General features: G+C 41.9%; 1 protein-coding gene across 1 annotated transcript in view; it reads right to left on the bottom strand.

The window, feature by feature from the left end:
* Positions 1–18,129, bottom strand: part of myo15b (myosin XVB) — a 56,854-nt gene that overhangs the window by 18,070 nt on the left and 20,655 nt on the right. Inside the window, exons 25-41 of the mRNA XM_034860883.1 lie at positions 12,851–12,913; positions 12,671–12,728; positions 11,373–11,497; positions 10,560–10,655; positions 9,564–9,799; positions 8,583–8,752; positions 7,625–7,697; positions 6,773–6,955; positions 6,570–6,679; positions 4,874–4,941; positions 4,602–4,674; positions 3,797–3,829; positions 3,604–3,684; positions 2,459–2,553; positions 1,670–1,975; positions 910–988; positions 133–261 (exon numbers count right to left, since the gene is read on the bottom strand). Coding sequence (XP_034716774.1) covers positions 133–261; positions 910–988; positions 1,670–1,975; positions 2,459–2,553; positions 3,604–3,684; positions 3,797–3,829; positions 4,602–4,674; positions 4,874–4,941; positions 6,570–6,679; positions 6,773–6,955; positions 7,625–7,697; positions 8,583–8,752; positions 9,564–9,799; positions 10,560–10,655; positions 11,373–11,497; positions 12,671–12,728; positions 12,851–12,913 — 1,978 coding nt within the window. The remainder of the gene's footprint in view (positions 1–132; positions 262–909; positions 989–1,669; positions 1,976–2,458; positions 2,554–3,603; positions 3,685–3,796; positions 3,830–4,601; positions 4,675–4,873; positions 4,942–6,569; positions 6,680–6,772; positions 6,956–7,624; positions 7,698–8,582; positions 8,753–9,563; positions 9,800–10,559; positions 10,656–11,372; positions 11,498–12,670; positions 12,729–12,850; positions 12,914–18,129) is intronic.

Below are 18,129 nucleotides of genomic sequence, written 5' to 3'. Positions count from 1 at the left end.
GGTTTAGAATTATTAGCAAGTTTATTGGCAGTATGGTCAGATGCCCAGACCCTAGCCACACAGTCAGTGGCTCCCAGGAGCAGACAGAGAGCCGCAGGTTGACCACCCCTGAACCAACGCTCATCATATTACCCTCAGGCTTTGGTGCTGTAGGCGGGGGAGATGGAGCTGGTGATGGTGGGGAGCGTTGCTGTGGCCTGGGCGGGCTGGAGGGGGCTGGCCGAGGCTTTGGGCTTTTGGATTCACGAGGGGGCTGAAAGCCTAGAGGACCGTAGAAGAGAGAGATGGGGAGGAATTAGGGAATGGGAAAATTATTCATATTATAAGCATAGTCTCGCATTGCCGGACCTTCCTCCACAGCGCTGCGGAGGAGGGTCTGACTAGTTCACAAAGTATTCCTAGATGGGAGAAAAACCGGTTCTGGTTATCGACATTTCTTTAAACCAATCACAATTGTCTTGGGCGGGGCTAAACTCCGGACAGAGCCACAGTGCCGCTGCTAAATAGCCTCTGAGCTTGTTAATTTTCTTTTTACCTCTTTGGTGTTCCATGTGTCATTGTTTTTATCTCCCCGAATACGCCTCATTTTAATGTTTTGTTTTTACCATAGACAGTTAAAGAGAGAGAGAGAGAGAGAGAGAGAGAGAGACACTTCCGCTAAAGGCTCTCCCATGTGATTGTGTTTCGCCAATAAAACGTTGTTGTACAGTCACATGACCATACTCGATCTCTGCGGCGAGACGGGTTAGCTTTACAGCCGTAGCACAACAAAAAGTCAGAATCAACTGTCGGCTTGGCAACACAGACGAGGAGGAAGCCCCCGCCACTCACAGCGCTCCTCCGCAGCGCTGTGAAGGACGGTCTGGCAATGCGAGACTATTATCTTATTGATGGTTGCTTGGCACTCACCAATCTTCTGGAAGTATTCCGTCTTCTCTCTGACAGAGTGCAGGTCATCTGGATCTGCTAAGTCCACTTCTCTCTCTGGCTGTAGAAGCAATGGACGTGAGCACACAACACGTCATAACACGAGGACTAAACAGACCAGCGATATCTGTGCGTCACATTTATGGTTTAAAGTAGAAGGTTGCCATATTCTTTATCTTTCTGTGTTATGAATGTGCAAGTCCAAAACAACAATTAACGTAATGTTAACTTCAACTAACGAGGGATATTCGGATGGCAATATTTGTAGAATGCTCTGCCTGGTGCAGAGAAGCTTTTTGAGTCCACAAAAGCAATATGTACTAAAATGGAGCTTAAACTATACTGCCACCTGTGTCACGTTACTAGTTCCGGTGACAAGGTAATATTACTATGACAAATTATCCTTCATATTGTAATTATCTCAACGTGACAACATGTCAGACTCAGTGGTGAGTGGAACCGGAGCAGAGGGAAAGACTCAGAGCTGTAGCTGAGCCTAAGTAGAATACTTTGTAATTATTAACTTTATCAGTTATAAGGCAAATAAGAGGCAGATACAGATAGTCTGCAAAATGTTGATACTGTAAATACAATTGAATTGAATCAAGCATACTAGGAAAGTAGATCAAAACTTTAGTATGCTACAAAAAATAAATAAATATACAGTGTTATACGCTCGCTTGCGCGCGCACACACACACACACACACACACACACACACCCACCCACCCACCCTGAAATACCTCTGGCTCAGGCTTCCTGTAGCTGGAGGCAGGTTTAGGTACCGGTGCTTTGGGCTTGGCAGGTGGGGGTGATGGAGTTTGACGGGAGGGGGAGGGGGAGGGGGAGGGGGAGCGCTCCATTGATCGTCGCTCGGACTTTCGTCTCCACTGCCTCTCCTTCTCCTGCTTTCTCTCCTGCTTTCTCTCCTGCTCCTCCTGCTTCCTCTCCTGCTCCTTCTGCTTCCTCTCCTGCTCTTTCTGTTTCCTCTGCTGCTCCTGTGTCTGCTGCTGGGACAGAGTCATGGCCTGCATGGTCATCTGCTGGGCCTGCAGGGGACCAGGACAGAGGACGTGACGGTACACAGCTGGAATGCAGCTTGGAGAAGGAGCTAGGACATGTAGATGTGGGTGGAGGGGCAAACAACCAGGGTGCGATTTGTAAAAAAAAGCCAGGACATAGTTCCACTCGGCCAGCCATGCCAAAACACTTATTTACTTCAATATCCAATGGAAAATAATCTCAGAATGAAACAGCACAACAACGTGGTGTCGACGTAAAGCAAAGTGCTTTAAAGCCGAAGTTCACTTCTTTTTCCTAACCTTAACTAGTCATTTTGGTGCCTAAACTTAACCGTCATCGCCGTGTGGTGCTCACTTTTTCAGGCTAAATTCCAGTCCCCTAAAAGCACCATCATCCGACAATTTAGCAGAGGTAGGGATATATAGAGAAGAGGGGGAATCCCACGCATTCCCCTCCAGAAAATCGCACCCTGCAAATAACTAAAGCATGCTAAGTGAGCTTGTCCTCACCATGAGAAAGGCTTGCTGGTTGATGAGAGCCTGCTGTGAAGCTGCCATCTGCATGGGGTCAGCAACAGGCATGGGAGTCTGAGGCATCATCATGCCTGGAGGGAGAAACACACAAACTGTTTTTCAGGTAATCAACTACATTGAAATTACTAGCAAAGGAACTCGTACAACATTACATTTAAAGAGCCCCTGTTATGCTTTTTGTGGATTCTTAGCTTTTAGTGTGTTTTATAGTTTTTTGTGTATATGAAAACACATGTCCAAATGTATTTCTTTCTCCCGAAGACAGAAGTTTTTCTCAACTGCCTGAAAACACCTCGCCGACATTCCTGTTTGAAATTCCTCAATTAGTGATGTCACTGATTGAGAAAGCCAGCCTACTGAAGTAGACCTCAAGAGTACAAATGTGATGCTGAAAAGGAGTATAATAGGGGCTCCTTACCACATGCAATACATTTACTATGCCAGTAAGTTTTATTTACTGTGTCAAATCATATAAGAAGTCTAATCTCGTGACACATTAGGGATAAAGTAGGTGTAGGCTGTACCATAATTCATCCACTATTATCCCTAAGAGTTAGCATTTGGTGCGACAGTGGGAAGGAAAATCTTCCTTTTCACAGGCAGAAAGCTCAAACGTGTATTTATCCTTCTCAAATCATGTTTCCCCCTCTCCAATTACAGTTTATATGCCCATATTTCTGTCCACAAATTACATTTTCTAGTATGATTTTGTTGGAGGGTGTAATAAGCTGCTTGCTCCATTGCTAATAAATCCTTTTTATTCAAACCAGAGCTCCTTTTTTCTGTATTTTTCTGAATCAAGTTTATTAATATTGTCTGTTTTGCTGCCAGAAATGCAGATGTAATACTGTAGGTCACTGTGTTTGCTTTTGCTTTACATTCTCAATTTGTTTTACAAGTAAACATATGATTAGACATTAATAAATCTGCACATTTAACAGTGATGACAAGTAATCCATTACATCTACCTAGAACCTCTTTGCACAAAGTTGATATGTGAGCATAAGGATGTTATTTGATTTATTTTTCTTTCATGTGCATGGTGTTAAATGAGCTTTATGTACCATTTTGTATTGTCTCTACATTTTCTGAATTAACTGGGTGAAGGGTTCCCATATTACCTGGCATGGTTGGTACGGCCGACATGGTTGGCATCATGGGAGTTGCACCATAGCCGGGCATTGAAGGGTTAACCGCCATTCCTGAGCAGAGGCAACAAAGTAATGTTAAAATTAGAAAACTGTTTTAGCCAATCAATTAGAAAAGGATTCATGGATTGAGGGCATTTGTATTCTTGGAGACCTGCTCACTTACCCATAGGATAACCTGGCATTGTCATGGGCATTCCTGAAAAACAGAACCATCAGTTATCATCAACAGTTTACAGAGACTATATTACTTCATTCCAAAATGAGACCGGTGAAGTCCAAACCATCTAACAACAAGAAAAAGTCATGCTTCGGATCCCATCACGGAGGGCGCCGTGAAGGAGGATCAGGTCTGAAACAGCTGCCTGATGAACACGGATCGTTTTGTCTTGTTCTCTAAATGTCTCCTCGTTTTATTGCATTGTTGTCTTATATGATTACAGAGACAACATTGGCATATAGCCTACTGCAGTGTTAAAGACCCCCCCCCCCAGCATATAGCCTACTGTAGTGTTCAAGTCTAGCTAGAACCGTTGAAATGGGTTTCCGTTAACGCCGTTAATAACACATTTAACTGACAGCACTAATAAATATGTATCCTTTCACGTTGATGTATATTTTCAGTAATCTTTTATTTAAATTTTTTTAAACCTTTAAAGATTAATTTGGAGGCCCCCTTACCGCAACTCTGAGGACCCCCTAGGGTTTACGGACCCCCTGTTGAAGATCTGCGCTCTAGGTTATAACATGCACCCACAGCCGGACCTACTATCCCAATTACAAACAGCCCTTACTGCACTATATCTTCACATATAAAAAAAAAGGTTTTGCTGCTATCATAATTTTTTAATACATGGAGTACAGCCCATTTAAGAATGCTTTATAATGCATCATAGAGTACACCACAGGGTTATAATGCACAGGGTGTGGACTGTATTGTAAAGATGGAGCAGGAGATCCAGCTTTCCTACCAGATCCATACATGGGTCCGATCCCTCCTCCTCCTCTCATCCTGCGGTTTAGCATGGCTACTCTTTCCATGTCCTGCACGCACGCACACACACACACACACACACACACACACAGTAATAAGATACAACCAGAGATGCACAAGCCACCAGAGACTAACGAGCTTGCAAAATACATCCTGTGTTATAACACTTCCTCAGGACAGGCAAGTACTGCATTTACATTAGTTACAGTTAAATAATAAAAATACTGTAAATCCAACTAAATCACTGACCGGAGGTCCCTGGTCCAGAACAGGGTCAAACAAGTCATCAACGTAGGCATCCATCTGTCTCCCACGGCCTGCAGGTGCAGAAGAGAGATTAGAACAGCTGAACGAGGTCAGAATTACTCATTAGTGTCCTGGGACAAAACCAATACTACCTCTGTGTGTAAGGGTCCTGTCTCTGTCTCTGTCCTGTCTTCCAGTCCATCATGCAACTTCTTGTTCTACCAGGTAAAAATAACCCTTTATCCCTTGTACTGTCTTCCGGTCAAAATTAAAAATTGAAACCTCTATTGATGATGTTTTTAACTTCTTCTTAAATCTTTGTCCATTTTTTTCAGTGTTTGTCACTTTTTGTGACATTTAACACTACGTAACACTAACTTATTAACTTTAGTTTTACAGTTATTTTTGGAATTTGTGGTCAATAAACCTTACATGTAGGAAATTGTACCTAATGTTTGAGTTAGAAAAGCAGATATTAGGAATTATCTAGACTGAAATTAAAGGAATTAAATTAAAAGACTGGAACGTGTCAACTTTAACTCAATACTATTTCAAAAACACTTTCTGTTTTTCAAACGCTATAAAAATGAATGAAAGTAGAGATTTGTATTTGACAAAGAGGGTTGTGTGGAATCAATCATGTTATTTTGGGGAATTAAAAACAACAATACTCAAGTGAATTTAAGACTTTTCAAGGCATACAATTTTGATTTGTTTTTTAATTTTAGACTTTATATGACCCCACAGAAACCCTGTTTACCAGACTGGGTTGGGATCTGATAATATTGCAGGTCCCAGTTATCAAGCCTTCTCATTTGAGGTAATATTTAATGTTGTGGTGCCAAACAAGTTTACAGTGAACCAACTGACCACAAACCAAACCCTGTGTCAGCCTGTGGCCTTTGAGTGGCTCTGAGGGTTTAGGGTCGAGGGAGCAGTTGTCTGCTTTGCCCAGTTGGTAATCGAGCCTTGCGTTAGGACAACGTTAAGTCGCCGGATTACATTTGAGTTCAAAACGGTCTCAGTTACAAAACCTGGAGCACAGTCACTTGGAACACAATTGAGTGAAAGCAAATCCAGAGTAACTGATGAACCAAGAGAACAGATTGTTTTGCTGTTTCTGGAGAATGAATGAGATGAGAGTTCTTCTACTAAGAGAAGTCTTTTAGTTTATCAGATTATGGGGGGGGGGGGGGGGGGTGTAGGAAGAGATCATTATTTGTATATCCTGTGGCTGTTATCTGTTTCAATGTTTTATGTTTTATGTGGACCCCAGGAAGAGCAGCCGATATTCTGCAACAGCTAATAGGGTCCTAATAAAACCAATCAAAGATTGCATGGTCAGTTCTGACTAGACATGTGGACCAGAGGACTGAGTCATCATTTGGCATTGATGAAAAAAGCCTGAGAGATGCCAGCAGAGCAGCAGACCTTAAGGGGTTTAGTACAGTACGTTACTTGGTACAGTTAGGGGATCAGTATGGTACAGGCAAGAGTACGGAGATCAGTAAGGAGTTCAATATGGGGTTCAGTACGGGGTTCAGTACGGGGTTTAGAGCAGGGTTCAGTACTTTGTTCAGTTCAATAGTATGTGACAAAAAAAATTACGTTTATTTAGTTTTTGTTTCTAAAGGCACTATAACATAATGTCCAATGTCCTTTTTTTAAGGATACCGATGCCTTTACATTTCACGCCTACCTTCCTGAGGATAGTTCCTTCCCCAGGGGTTTCCCTCAAAAGGAGGCAGCCCAGGAGCTTGAATGGGAGGCGCCGGTGGAATGAAGTCATCCAGATCTGTAGTTGGCATCCTAGAGGGAAAGAGACACACACATTGAATTAGGAAACTCTTTCAAACAATCCTGGATTGGCCCCAAAAACTAGTCCCTTGTTCAGTGCTGTACCTGTCTCCCTGGCTGCTGAACAGGTAGTCCGAGTTGGTAGAGGAGGGAGTCCCTGGTGGTGGCAGCACTTCAGCTTCAGCGCCAGCCAGAAGATCCAGGACGAAGTCCGAGCCGGCCAGATCTGACCAGCCATCGTCGGTCAGAAGAGACACTGACCAGCCCTGCACCGCCTCAGACACCCCTCTATGACACATGACAGTTTAGAAACATTAATGCCTAGAAATGCCTAAAATTGGCTGATAATATCGGCCCGCCACCACATTGGTTGGGTTATAAACAAAGTATTCTTTTCAATTAAAAGAGAATGAAAAGAAGAGATTTTTAATAAAAAGAATGGACATATGTGGGAATTTAAAAATAAAGGCGCGTCTTAAATTATGTGTACTGCTATTTTTTTTACATAGCATCCATTCAGTTTCACTTTATTAACACATCGTTGTCGCATCATTAAAACACAATTTCAGATGGTACAATGGTCATATGTAGGAGGCGTGAAAAGGGCAACACCAAATGAGCTGCTAAAAGCTTTTCGGAGGGGGCCCAATAACATTTAACATACAACAGAGAATAAACAGACACTAGAAAAACTCATTACATTAGACGAAACACAGAAAAAAATGACTGGAACAGAGGGGCAGATTGGGGGAGTGTGTGTAGCAGGACAGTAAACTAAGTTGGAAATCAGTAACTCGGGCTCTTGAGTGATTTTTCCACATAGCTCACCTCAAGACATTACCCGGACTGACACCCTCAAGGAAACCAAAAAAACTCAATTGATAGATGATATTGATTCACTTATCATTGAATTGAAAAATATTGATTCAGATCGATGTATCGCATGTTTAGTAGTACCTGAAATGAAGGAGCCATGAAGCTATCTGCTCTCCTGTGGTCCAGGACCCCACCTCAGTTGTCAGCTTCTCATCTGAGAGAAAAAAAAATAAACCAAGGGTTATAGGTTTATAACAGCAGATCATTTTCCCACTGCAAATCAAGTGATTTTATTTGTATATCACATTTAAATGCACAGTTGACCCAAAGTGCTTTACAGGTAGAGCATGGGAGGCAGAATCAGTATGCCTTAAAGACACATACACAAGTGTGCAAGGGTCCATGAATATAGTTGGGCAAAATTAAAGTCAAATAATGTAACATAGAATAAAACAACAATAGAACAGAATTTGCAAATACAAAAAAGTAAAAAGTTGAGTTCAATTCATTACTCTGCAACCTAAAAAACAAAACACAAAAAGCAAGAGAGTAAAATGCCATGGTCAGTGGTGTTGAAAGCTGCGCTGAGGTCTAGGAGGATGAGCAACACACATGAGAGTCAATGGGGAGTAAGATGGCATCATAAACTTTGAGTAGGGCGGATTCCGTGCGGTGGAGGGCTCTGAAGCCTGATTGGAATTTATCCAATGTATTAAAACTATTCAGGAAAGAGGAAATCTTCTGGAAAAGTACCTTTTCTAGGATTTTTGAAATTAAAGATAATTTAGAGATGGGTCTATAATTACTAGGGTCATTGGAGTCAAGATTGGGTTTTTTAGGCAGTGGTTGCACCACTGAATGCTTGAAACCAGAGGGGACAACACCAGTATACAAAGACAAGTTCAGTAGCAGTGCACTGCTTTAAGGGGGCTGTCTGATCTAATGTGTCAGTACACGATAAGTTAAAAATAGAGACTCAATATTATTGTATAGTGACTAGTTGGCAGCGAGGTAAAGGGGCAGAGCAAGCCTAAAAGAGGCAGTTGCCAATAACACAATTTTTCTGTTTCCATGGTAAAGTAGTTACTGTTGGTCTCACCGTTAAAGGTGTGCACGTCCAGCAGCATGGTGCCCTTCCTCTGGTTAGTGGTCCACTCCAGCTGGGTGGGGGGGTAGACGCGGGCTGTGGGCGCCGGGAGCTGCAGAGATGTCAATAGTTTGTGTTGGCACAGTGAGCGGTACTCCCCTGGACCGTGGTCAGACACATACCTGCACAGGGAGCACAGCAGACTGATTCATGTTCAGACAGATAGTGTTCTCCAGGCAGTGGATAGTGTCTCCGACAGCTTCGCTGTCACACTGACCGCAAAAAGAAATGATTCCTATCCCAGGCAACACAACAAGTGTTTAATAACACTCATATACATCACAATACCGCACTAAGTGCAACTTGCACAAACATAGGTGTTATCTTTATGTAAGTAAAACCTCGTACATTTTGATTTCCAACGTGTAAATAAGTTTTTACATTCTTGCCTTAGTATTTGTTTCATCTTCATTTTATTGAATATTTGTGCTTATATTCTATCCTATTTATTATTTCTTGTATATTCTGTATGTGTGTGTGAGGGATTAAGACATGAGGAAGGGCGACAAATGGATAAGTCTGGGAGGCAATTTAGGAGCTATGAGATGCAGCGCTGGTCTCAGTCACCATGTACTCATCCATCCATCCAGAGCAGCTCCAGCAAGAGACCCCAACTTTCCTTTCCCGGGCCACATTAACTAGCTCCGACTGGGGGATCCCGAGGCGTTCCCCGGCCAGGTTGGAGATATAATCCCTCCACCTAGTCCTGAGTATTCCCTGAGGCCTCCTCCCAGCTGGACGTGCCTGGAACGCCTCCCTAGGCAGGCCCCCAGAAGGCATCCTTACCAGATGCCTGAACCACCTCAATTGGCTTCTTTATTTTCTCCCAGAATGCATTGCCATTTACAGTATGATACCATATGACATTTAACCAGTTAGATACTGTGAGATTGTAGCTGTAGATGTACAGTGTAACCAAAGCGTGGCACCTACTTGAGCAGGGGTTTGTCCAGTGTTGGTGAGGGGGTGAAGGCACTGAGACAGCAGGCCATCAGCAGCCAGCCCCTCAGACTGTCCTGCTCCTCCTGCAGGCCCCACAGGTGGTAAACCAGCTGGGCCAGGATCTCGTCCCGCAGCGCCGGCCGGCTCTGACCCCTCTCCACGATGAAGTTACCTAGCATCTGTTCTTGCCAGCCGCTGAGGTCCGACTCACCTGTGAACCGCATGATCTGAGGAGAAACAGATTGAGAATCAAAAATAGAAGACAATAAGACATGGAAGACACATAAAGTATTAGGGACCACTAAGGTCTATATAAAAGAGACTTCACATACAGTATTAGGGACCACTAAGGTCTATATAAAAGAGACTTCACATACAGTATTAGGGGACCACTAAGATCTATATAAAAGAGACTTCGGATACAGTATTAGGGGACCACTAAGATCTATATAAAAGAGACTTCAGATACAGTACTAGGGGACCACTAAGGTCTATATAAAAGAGACTTCAGATATAGTACTAGGGGACCACTAAGGTCCAAGGCATCCAAGGAGCATCATGTCATGGGACCTTTAAGGTTAATCCATTATTTAATATATACATTTAATAAAACCTACAAAAAGACTAACTATGAAGGATTAAAGACTAGAATACAAGATCTAAAAACCTCACTCGGACACAGCTGAGGTTGAAAAACTGTGGCTTCTCAGATCCTAATTCCCCTTCTCACCTGGTATTTCCTTTCGAACCTCTGATTGGCACACATACACACAAGTGCGCAAGTGACATAGTGAATCAACCACACACACACACACACACACACACACACACACACACACACACACACACACACACACACACACACACACACACACACACACACACACACACACACACACACACACACACACACACACACACACACACACACACACACACACACACACACACACACACACACACACGTCTAAATGGCCACCCATATACCAGTTTGTAAATCTCCAGGGCAGTCCTGGCATCTTCAGGCTCCAGTGGGGTGAGGGATCTCTGGAGGGGGTAGCCCTGAGGCTGGCACCATGTATCCTGAGGAGGACACAACATGGGGAAACTCACAAAGAAAGAAAAAAACAATCCATCTTCTCTCATCCACTCAGCTGAGTGTGTTTGCTCTTCATACAGTGGCTTTACCAATATGCTCCGCATCACCAAGTTTGTAAAGAAAACTGGCGTTTGCAAAAAAGACCATAATGCGACACAAAGAATGTGCTGGGATGTCGAGCATGTCCACGATGGGTGACGTTAGTTATATATGAGGACAGATACGGTATCGACATATCTGATAGACTGGGAAGAAAAACGATACGGCTCAAATAGGTAGTTCTGGAATCTGGAAATGAAAATAAATCTATAGTCGGGCCTCAATATCTATCTCCCGACATATGTTTAACTCCCTGAGAAGTAATACAGCTTCTTCATCAAACGGACTGGAGTTACCCCTCTTTCTAAGGTTGGGTTGATCTCCCTTTCTGAAACAAAAAAGTTAGAGCTCCCCTCATCTCAGGGTTAACTAACTCAGAGTTCTCACTAAACCTGTTTCTGAAACGGACCCCAGATTACTCAATAAGTTCAACTTCACAAAACATCAGTAGGTCGTATACAACAAATACCGGAATATAACTGACTAGTTCAAATGGACGTGATTTTGATGGGCACCCATCTAAAGTGTGAGGTGGAGCAGGATTTACAGTGTAATAAACCAGGACTGGATTCTGAATATGTGTGTGGCCCAAACTTACTCACCTTTAATATGGACTTGGCATAGCGAGAGAATGGGTATCTGTCTACATCCAGAGGCAGGCTGAGCTTGTGATCTGCCTTGACCTGTGGGGGGGCCACCTCTGAGACCCCTGAGGAATGCTGCTGCCCTGGTGGACAGAGACCAAACGACAATCACAAACGGACAAAACACTATGGCAACAGCCGGTGTGTTGATTTCAATCACATACCCACAATTCATAGCTAATTTGAGGGTAGACTACATATAATGCACACTACGTTTTACTCCTGTTTACCAAAATGCAACACGGCTGTGTTTCTTAGAGGAAAAGAAGGAGAAGAAGGACCAACGGAAACTGAAAAAGAAAATGGAGCGGGCTTTTTTCTTAATTTATTTTTAGATAGTTTTTTGGGCCTTTTAGGCCTTAATTTGTGTATGACAGCTGAAGACGTAAAGGGGGAACGGCACGCGGCAAAGGTCGCAATATAGAGTAAACCTTATATCTTTATTTTGAACATGTAAATAAAGTAAAACATCAGAAAAAATATAAAATTCCATTATTTCCAACACTTGTCTTCCTGCCGACCTGTACATTTATAAAATTTAAAATGAAAAACCTTTTATCAAAGTTATGGTTGTCTTTTTTTACCCTTTTGTGTCTCCCCCCCCAATGATTTTGTCACTTTCAACGTTTGTCTACTTTATCCGTGGGTTTTTCCTTAAATTTTTAAAGCTTTATTTTTGACATTTTCGTTACTTTTTTCAACATCCTTTCACATTTTAGCCACTTTATTTGACATTTGTCACTTTCATTGACATTTTCTCTTCTTTTTTTTTACACTTTTTTAAAATTCTTTTACCAGTTGTTTTTTCTCCAAATGCTACAAAATTGACAGTTTGGATTATTTCTAATTTAAGCTATTTTGTAATCAACTCATTTTAATTTATTTTATTGATTGGATGAACATACGTTACTCAACAGTTACTTAAGTAGCTATATGGATGACTACTTTTTACTTTTACTTGAGTCATATTATTCTGAAGTAACAGTACTTTCACTTAAGTAAGATTTTTGGCTACTTTATCCATCTCTGATAGTTCACTATTATACTACTGTGGCATTTCTTTAAACCAATCACAATCATCTTGGGTAGGGCTAAGTGTTCCAAAGTAGTTTTGGCTGTGCACCAGAAAACTCCAATTGGACAGACGGTCTAGCTAGGGTTACTTTATAGGAAATAGTGAGTGAATGAAGGCATGGTTTGGAATACAGATAGAGTGAAGGGGTCCTGTGCAGACTGTGGGATTTTATGAAGCTGACCTGCTGCACTGCGAAGTCTGGCTGACAGCTCAGCAGGGATCTCCAACAGCCCCACATCCTAAACAGAAAACAACATGAAGCAAACTTTACGGACTCATATACAGTATGTCCACCGCAGGAGGAAAACAGACCTTTTTGTTCTGTGAAATATTAGAGCAGGATTACATTGTATTCCCTTACCATTCCTGGAGAGACAGACTTAGTCTTTGCCACTGCCTTTACTTTGTTCTTCTCGTGAAATTCCTTAAAATTGACACACAAATACGCAGACAGTTAGTCAATTCCACTGCTTGTTACACTGTGACCATCATATTACTTTTTGATTTAGCGGCCTTCACCTGAAGCTATCTGCTGATTCACTGAGTGATCCTCTTGTTATCCAAGTGCATCAAGCACACTCAACACTCCCTCATCTCAGCCTGAGTGTTCAATCAGACCTATTCTTAGATACACGTCCTGTTATATACTCCTGGAACACCCACAGTCCAGTTGCCCCGCCTCATTCAACAGGACACGCAGTTCCAAGAGTCCAGAAGGTTGTTGTTGTTTTATCAGGTTTACAGCTTACAGAGAGGTGTCACCACCAAGCAGCAGGGCAGCGTCACTTACTTATGACTTTGATCAAAACCATCGCACGCATCTCTGTCCTCCCTAGTATTTACAGTATTTCTACGTTTGTAATATATTCCATGGCAAGTATTTTATTGTGCTGTTGATCATCCAGGATACAGCTATCAGACAAGTGCCCATATTTGAGAAGAATGCAGTTCAGATTAATAATGGGTGTGCACATGGTCCTGTGATAAAGTCTAGGAATGTTGGACTGGGATACAGAACTGAAAACACTAAATAGAAAGGTGAAACACTGACTAAAAGATAACAAACAAGTAGCCACTGAGTCAGGTCCACAAACACAGGAGCATGTACACACACACTCATGCACACACTGTGTTGTCCCTGTTGTCTTTGCCTAATGCCTGGGTGTGTTAAATCTGGATTATTGTTTTTAGAAAGGCCTGACCAGGGACTGAGGTTGCAAATGAGCATCTTCTAAGGATTCCCCCTTTGTGCCTCCCTGTTCCAGGCACGTCCGGCTGGGAGGAGGCCCTGGGGAAGACCCGGGACTAGGTGCAGAGATTATAACTCCAACCTGGCCTGGGAACGCCTCGGGATCGACCCAACACTGGGTGACAGGACAAAGATGGATGGGTGGATGCATCTACACATATTGTTATGGTTTTGACTGTGACAATTATTTATGTAATAATGTGCGCTGCACTGTCCCTGACAAATAAACCACAAAAGTAAAGTACAGGATAAACCACATCAACTGCAGAGACCCAGGTTCCATTCAGCCCGAGATGACTTGTTCTGGGAGATGGATCAATCCTAAGCAGGATGGATAAGCACATAAGAAGCTAGTGATAGCCAGACAGATTATTTTCAGAGGATTGAAGAATGAAGGGCTGCGGTCTATCCAGGAGTGGGCTGGTGAGAGGGCTAGGGGTGGGGGAGTAATGTAAAAATGTCATTTAACCCTCATATTGTCCTCTGGTCAAATTGACCCATTTTCCTATATCAATGTTCTTTTTAAAAACCAAATTGTAACTACCCCAAATAACATGATTGATTCCACACAACGCTCTTCGGCAAGTACAAATCTCTACTTTCATTAATTTTGGGGGATCTTATTCAATTTTATAGCATTTGAAAAAAAAATTGAAGTGTTCTTTATTTTTAGTATTGTGTAAAAGTTGACATATTCCAGTTGAAACAAGTCAGATAACTCAAGAGAATGGGTACAAACACACAGGCAGCCCAACCCTGCTCGGTCTCCATGGGAGGATTTACAATGGCTGACCCTCCCAAACCAAACAAGTGTGTCACAAATTAATAACTTATTAAAATGTTTAAAACTCACCCTCAAGCTCACTGGCATCATTTGTTAATAATTTCCAAGTTTGTTTCCTGTAAAAACGATGTAATTTGGTACTAACTTTAGGGAGAACAGAAACAATCAGTTTGGAATCAGTGCACATGGTAAATTTCCACTCATTCATTAGAGAAGTGCCATGCTGGCTGTGGCTCTACGCCTTGGGTTACACCATGGACGTGTTGTCTTTGCATTGTTTCCTGGTGGGGGGGTTCTCTTGTATTTATATATTTAAATGACAGGGACGATGCACAGCACCTTAGCAGGATCAGAGTTAGCTATAAGCTCATTTTCATCAGTAGTCCCTGGGCAGGAAACCGAGAATAACATCTGTCAAAAGGGGAACCTAACAAGGGAATATCAAAATGGGCATGGGCGTGCTGGTCTTAGAGGGTGGTGTGTTCAGGTGCATTCTGGGCGTATTTCTATTTTGAGGCAGCGGGAAGTGATCGCGCCATTGACCGCCAAAAACCTGGTCTAAAGTCAATCATGCAGCATTTCATTGTGATTTTAACAGCGCATCAGTAAAATGGGCCTAGGCTTATGCATAGCGTGCACACTATACTTGATATACACACAGGGCAGTGCAGCAACACACATACATGCAAAAGATTACATAACATATCATAATAGCAATGCCCCAAGGTAAAAACTCGCCTGGCTTAAAAAGGGAATGGTTGATGACATTCTGATTGGTTGATTGCATGTTACGTCAAAAACACACCTATGAATTAAACAAGACACTGAGTAGAACTCGTTTGAACCATGCTCCCGGCGCACGGACCCTTTATCCCGCCGTGGCAAAAGTGGATTTGGACACGCCCTAAACACACCTGCGCCAGGCGCTTCACACCATGCGCTCAGATCGTTAAGATATGGCGCTAAATGTTACAGGGCATTATGTTGAAGGTTTTGTGTTGAAGTTTGTAACATTCAATCCAAATATCAGTTTTATTAACTACTAATAATCGGTGTTGGCCCTGAAAAAACAGTATTGGTTGATGCCTAATTAAAACACCACAACAATAAGATCACAACATTAAGACACCACTACTACATTAAGATGGATCAAAGTACTGTCTTGAAGAGGATTATATCATCATTGAGCACGTTTACATGCACACCAATTTTCCACTATTATTCTGAATATGACAAATAAAAATTAACTTAATATTTAGTCTACGATAAAATATGGAACATTGATTGCTATAGATGAAAACTGTACATTAGGTGGTTCAAATAACTGACTCACTAGGTCAGATATGGTCGATCTCACATTACCCCTGTACTTAGGTCTCTTCACTGGCTCCCTGTCGCATTCAGGATTCACCTCAAAATCCTCACTGTTAGACATCTACGCATGTCACTGAACTACTTCACCCATAGTCCTCAGCTCCCCCTCTTACCTCTAATGTGTCAAGTTTACTGTCTATCCCACGCACTCGGTGATCGAGATTTTTTGCTCCACATTCAACCTTACAGCCTGCGGTTTCCCTGGACTCTTTTAAATTTAATTATTACCTCCCTTTTTAGACAGGATTTTTTTTTACCTGTCTGCACATTTTATTTGCGTATCGTGTTTGAATATCATCGTGTACGTTTTTTTGTAAAAGACTTTGTCATTTGTTTCTGTGAAAACGTACTTACTTATAAATACAGCATCAGTAATAATTTACTACTAAACACTAATGGAGGTCATTTTTCTACTATTAATTGTGACACTTGGTTCTTTCTGAGACCTTTACTTAAGAACACTTATGAATGCATGACTTTTACTTGTAATGGAGTATTCTTTACATGGTGGTATGGTTTCTTTTGACTAAGAATTTGAGTCATTTCCCCACTACTGGAACCAGGTGTAATAAAAACAGACAAACCCATTCACATCTACAGGCAGTTTAGTGTGGTTCAACCTAACTTCACGGTCTGTAGACTGTTGGACGAAAAACAGAACATCCCTAAACCCAATTAGAGAAAGAGGAGAACATGCAAACCCATAAAGCCTCTTCTTGTGAGACGGTCTACCGTGCCACTCCAGAATGAAATATATTAGACAGATTGCTTTGAATTTCATGGCCTCAAGTGGATTAATCATTTGACCAATAACTTTTCATCTCACATGAAATGCCTAATGAGTGACTTAAATCTTTAAAGGATTGTGAAAAGTTGTGGGACTCCTAAAAGTATGCTTACCACACACTTAAAAAAGACTAAAGTCTGACACTATCTCTACCTCCTCTGTCATCTCTAGCCAATGAAAATAAATAAGTGGAGAAATCAGACCAATCACAACAGCTAGCCAGTATGACGTCACGTTTCCTGAGCTGATTAATATTCATGAGCTGGGTAAAGGATGCTGATGACCAGGCTCCCACTAGCTGGCTGTTAGCCAATCAGAGTCCAGCAGCAGCTGGTTGAATATTAATGAGAACTGGCCCAAATGGCGCTGAGTCTACCTTCAGGCTTTCTATACCACGCTAGAACGGCTTGAAACAAGGTAACCAAGATAACCAAGGCATTTTTTCCATGGTAGAACTAGATATTACCACCTAGTTATGAAATACATGTAGCAGGGCACCATTTAATAAAACATCTTAAGACAACCATGTCACATCTAAAGACAACCTGTCATAGTGTTGCAGAGTTTTTAGTCACAGGCTAGAAGATTTTGCAAGGACTGGGAATTTTGCAGGGTCCCAAATAGCACTACTACTATTTGGCTTCACTACAAAGACTTAAAGTCATATAATGCTTTTTGGCTTTTTCCCTTTCCTTTATCGTGTTATCTTTTTTGTTCACGTTATAGGTTTACAAAGTGAAAAAGCCCTGCACCCCCAAAGGGACTTACCGTCTCCAACAGAAAACACTGTTCCCCAACTGGTCCAAACAGTTCTACTGTAGTCCAGCCTTTACTTCAGAGACAAATGTTATAATGCTCACCTAGCTGCTAGAGTGGCACGCTCTCGTACTCTGCTTCTGACTGGCTAGTAGTCCTTACCTAGGTACTGTCAGGGCACGCCCTCATACTCTGCTTCTGAATGGCTAGTAGTCTTTACCTAGGTACTGCACTTGTGCAACTCCCAACAAAGATGGCACAGACGTGCGATGCCTCACTCTGTACCTAAAACAGAGAGCTCAACACACAGGGTGAAAAGAGGAGCTGCAGCAATAATACCATTTATTTAAAGCGCCTTTCATGACAAACAAAAAGTCATCAAGCATCATTAAAATTATAGTCAGTATACAAGTAAATTTAAAAAAAGGAGTCAGTCAGTCCATAAACAATGTGCAGCACAATAAAAATATGGTATTTTTTTAAAATAAAACCATGTAAACTTATTCTGGTACAACCTCTAAATAATATTATGAACCTGAAAATGAGCAGAATATGAACACTTTAAGCACCCAAAACTCTAGACAACATTTCCCATAATGCAACTCTATACCTTCTTACAGTGGGTACGGAAAGTATTCAGACCCCTTTAAATTTTTCACTCTTTGTTTCATTGCAGCCTTTTTCCAAAAA

Source organism: Etheostoma cragini, chromosome 21 (genome assembly GCF_013103735.1).
Source record: "Etheostoma cragini isolate CJK2018 chromosome 21, CSU_Ecrag_1.0, whole genome shotgun sequence".
In the NCBI taxonomy this organism is placed as follows: domain Eukaryota; kingdom Metazoa; phylum Chordata; class Actinopteri; order Perciformes; family Percidae; genus Etheostoma; species Etheostoma cragini.
This window is presented reverse-complemented; position numbering and strand designations above follow the sequence as displayed.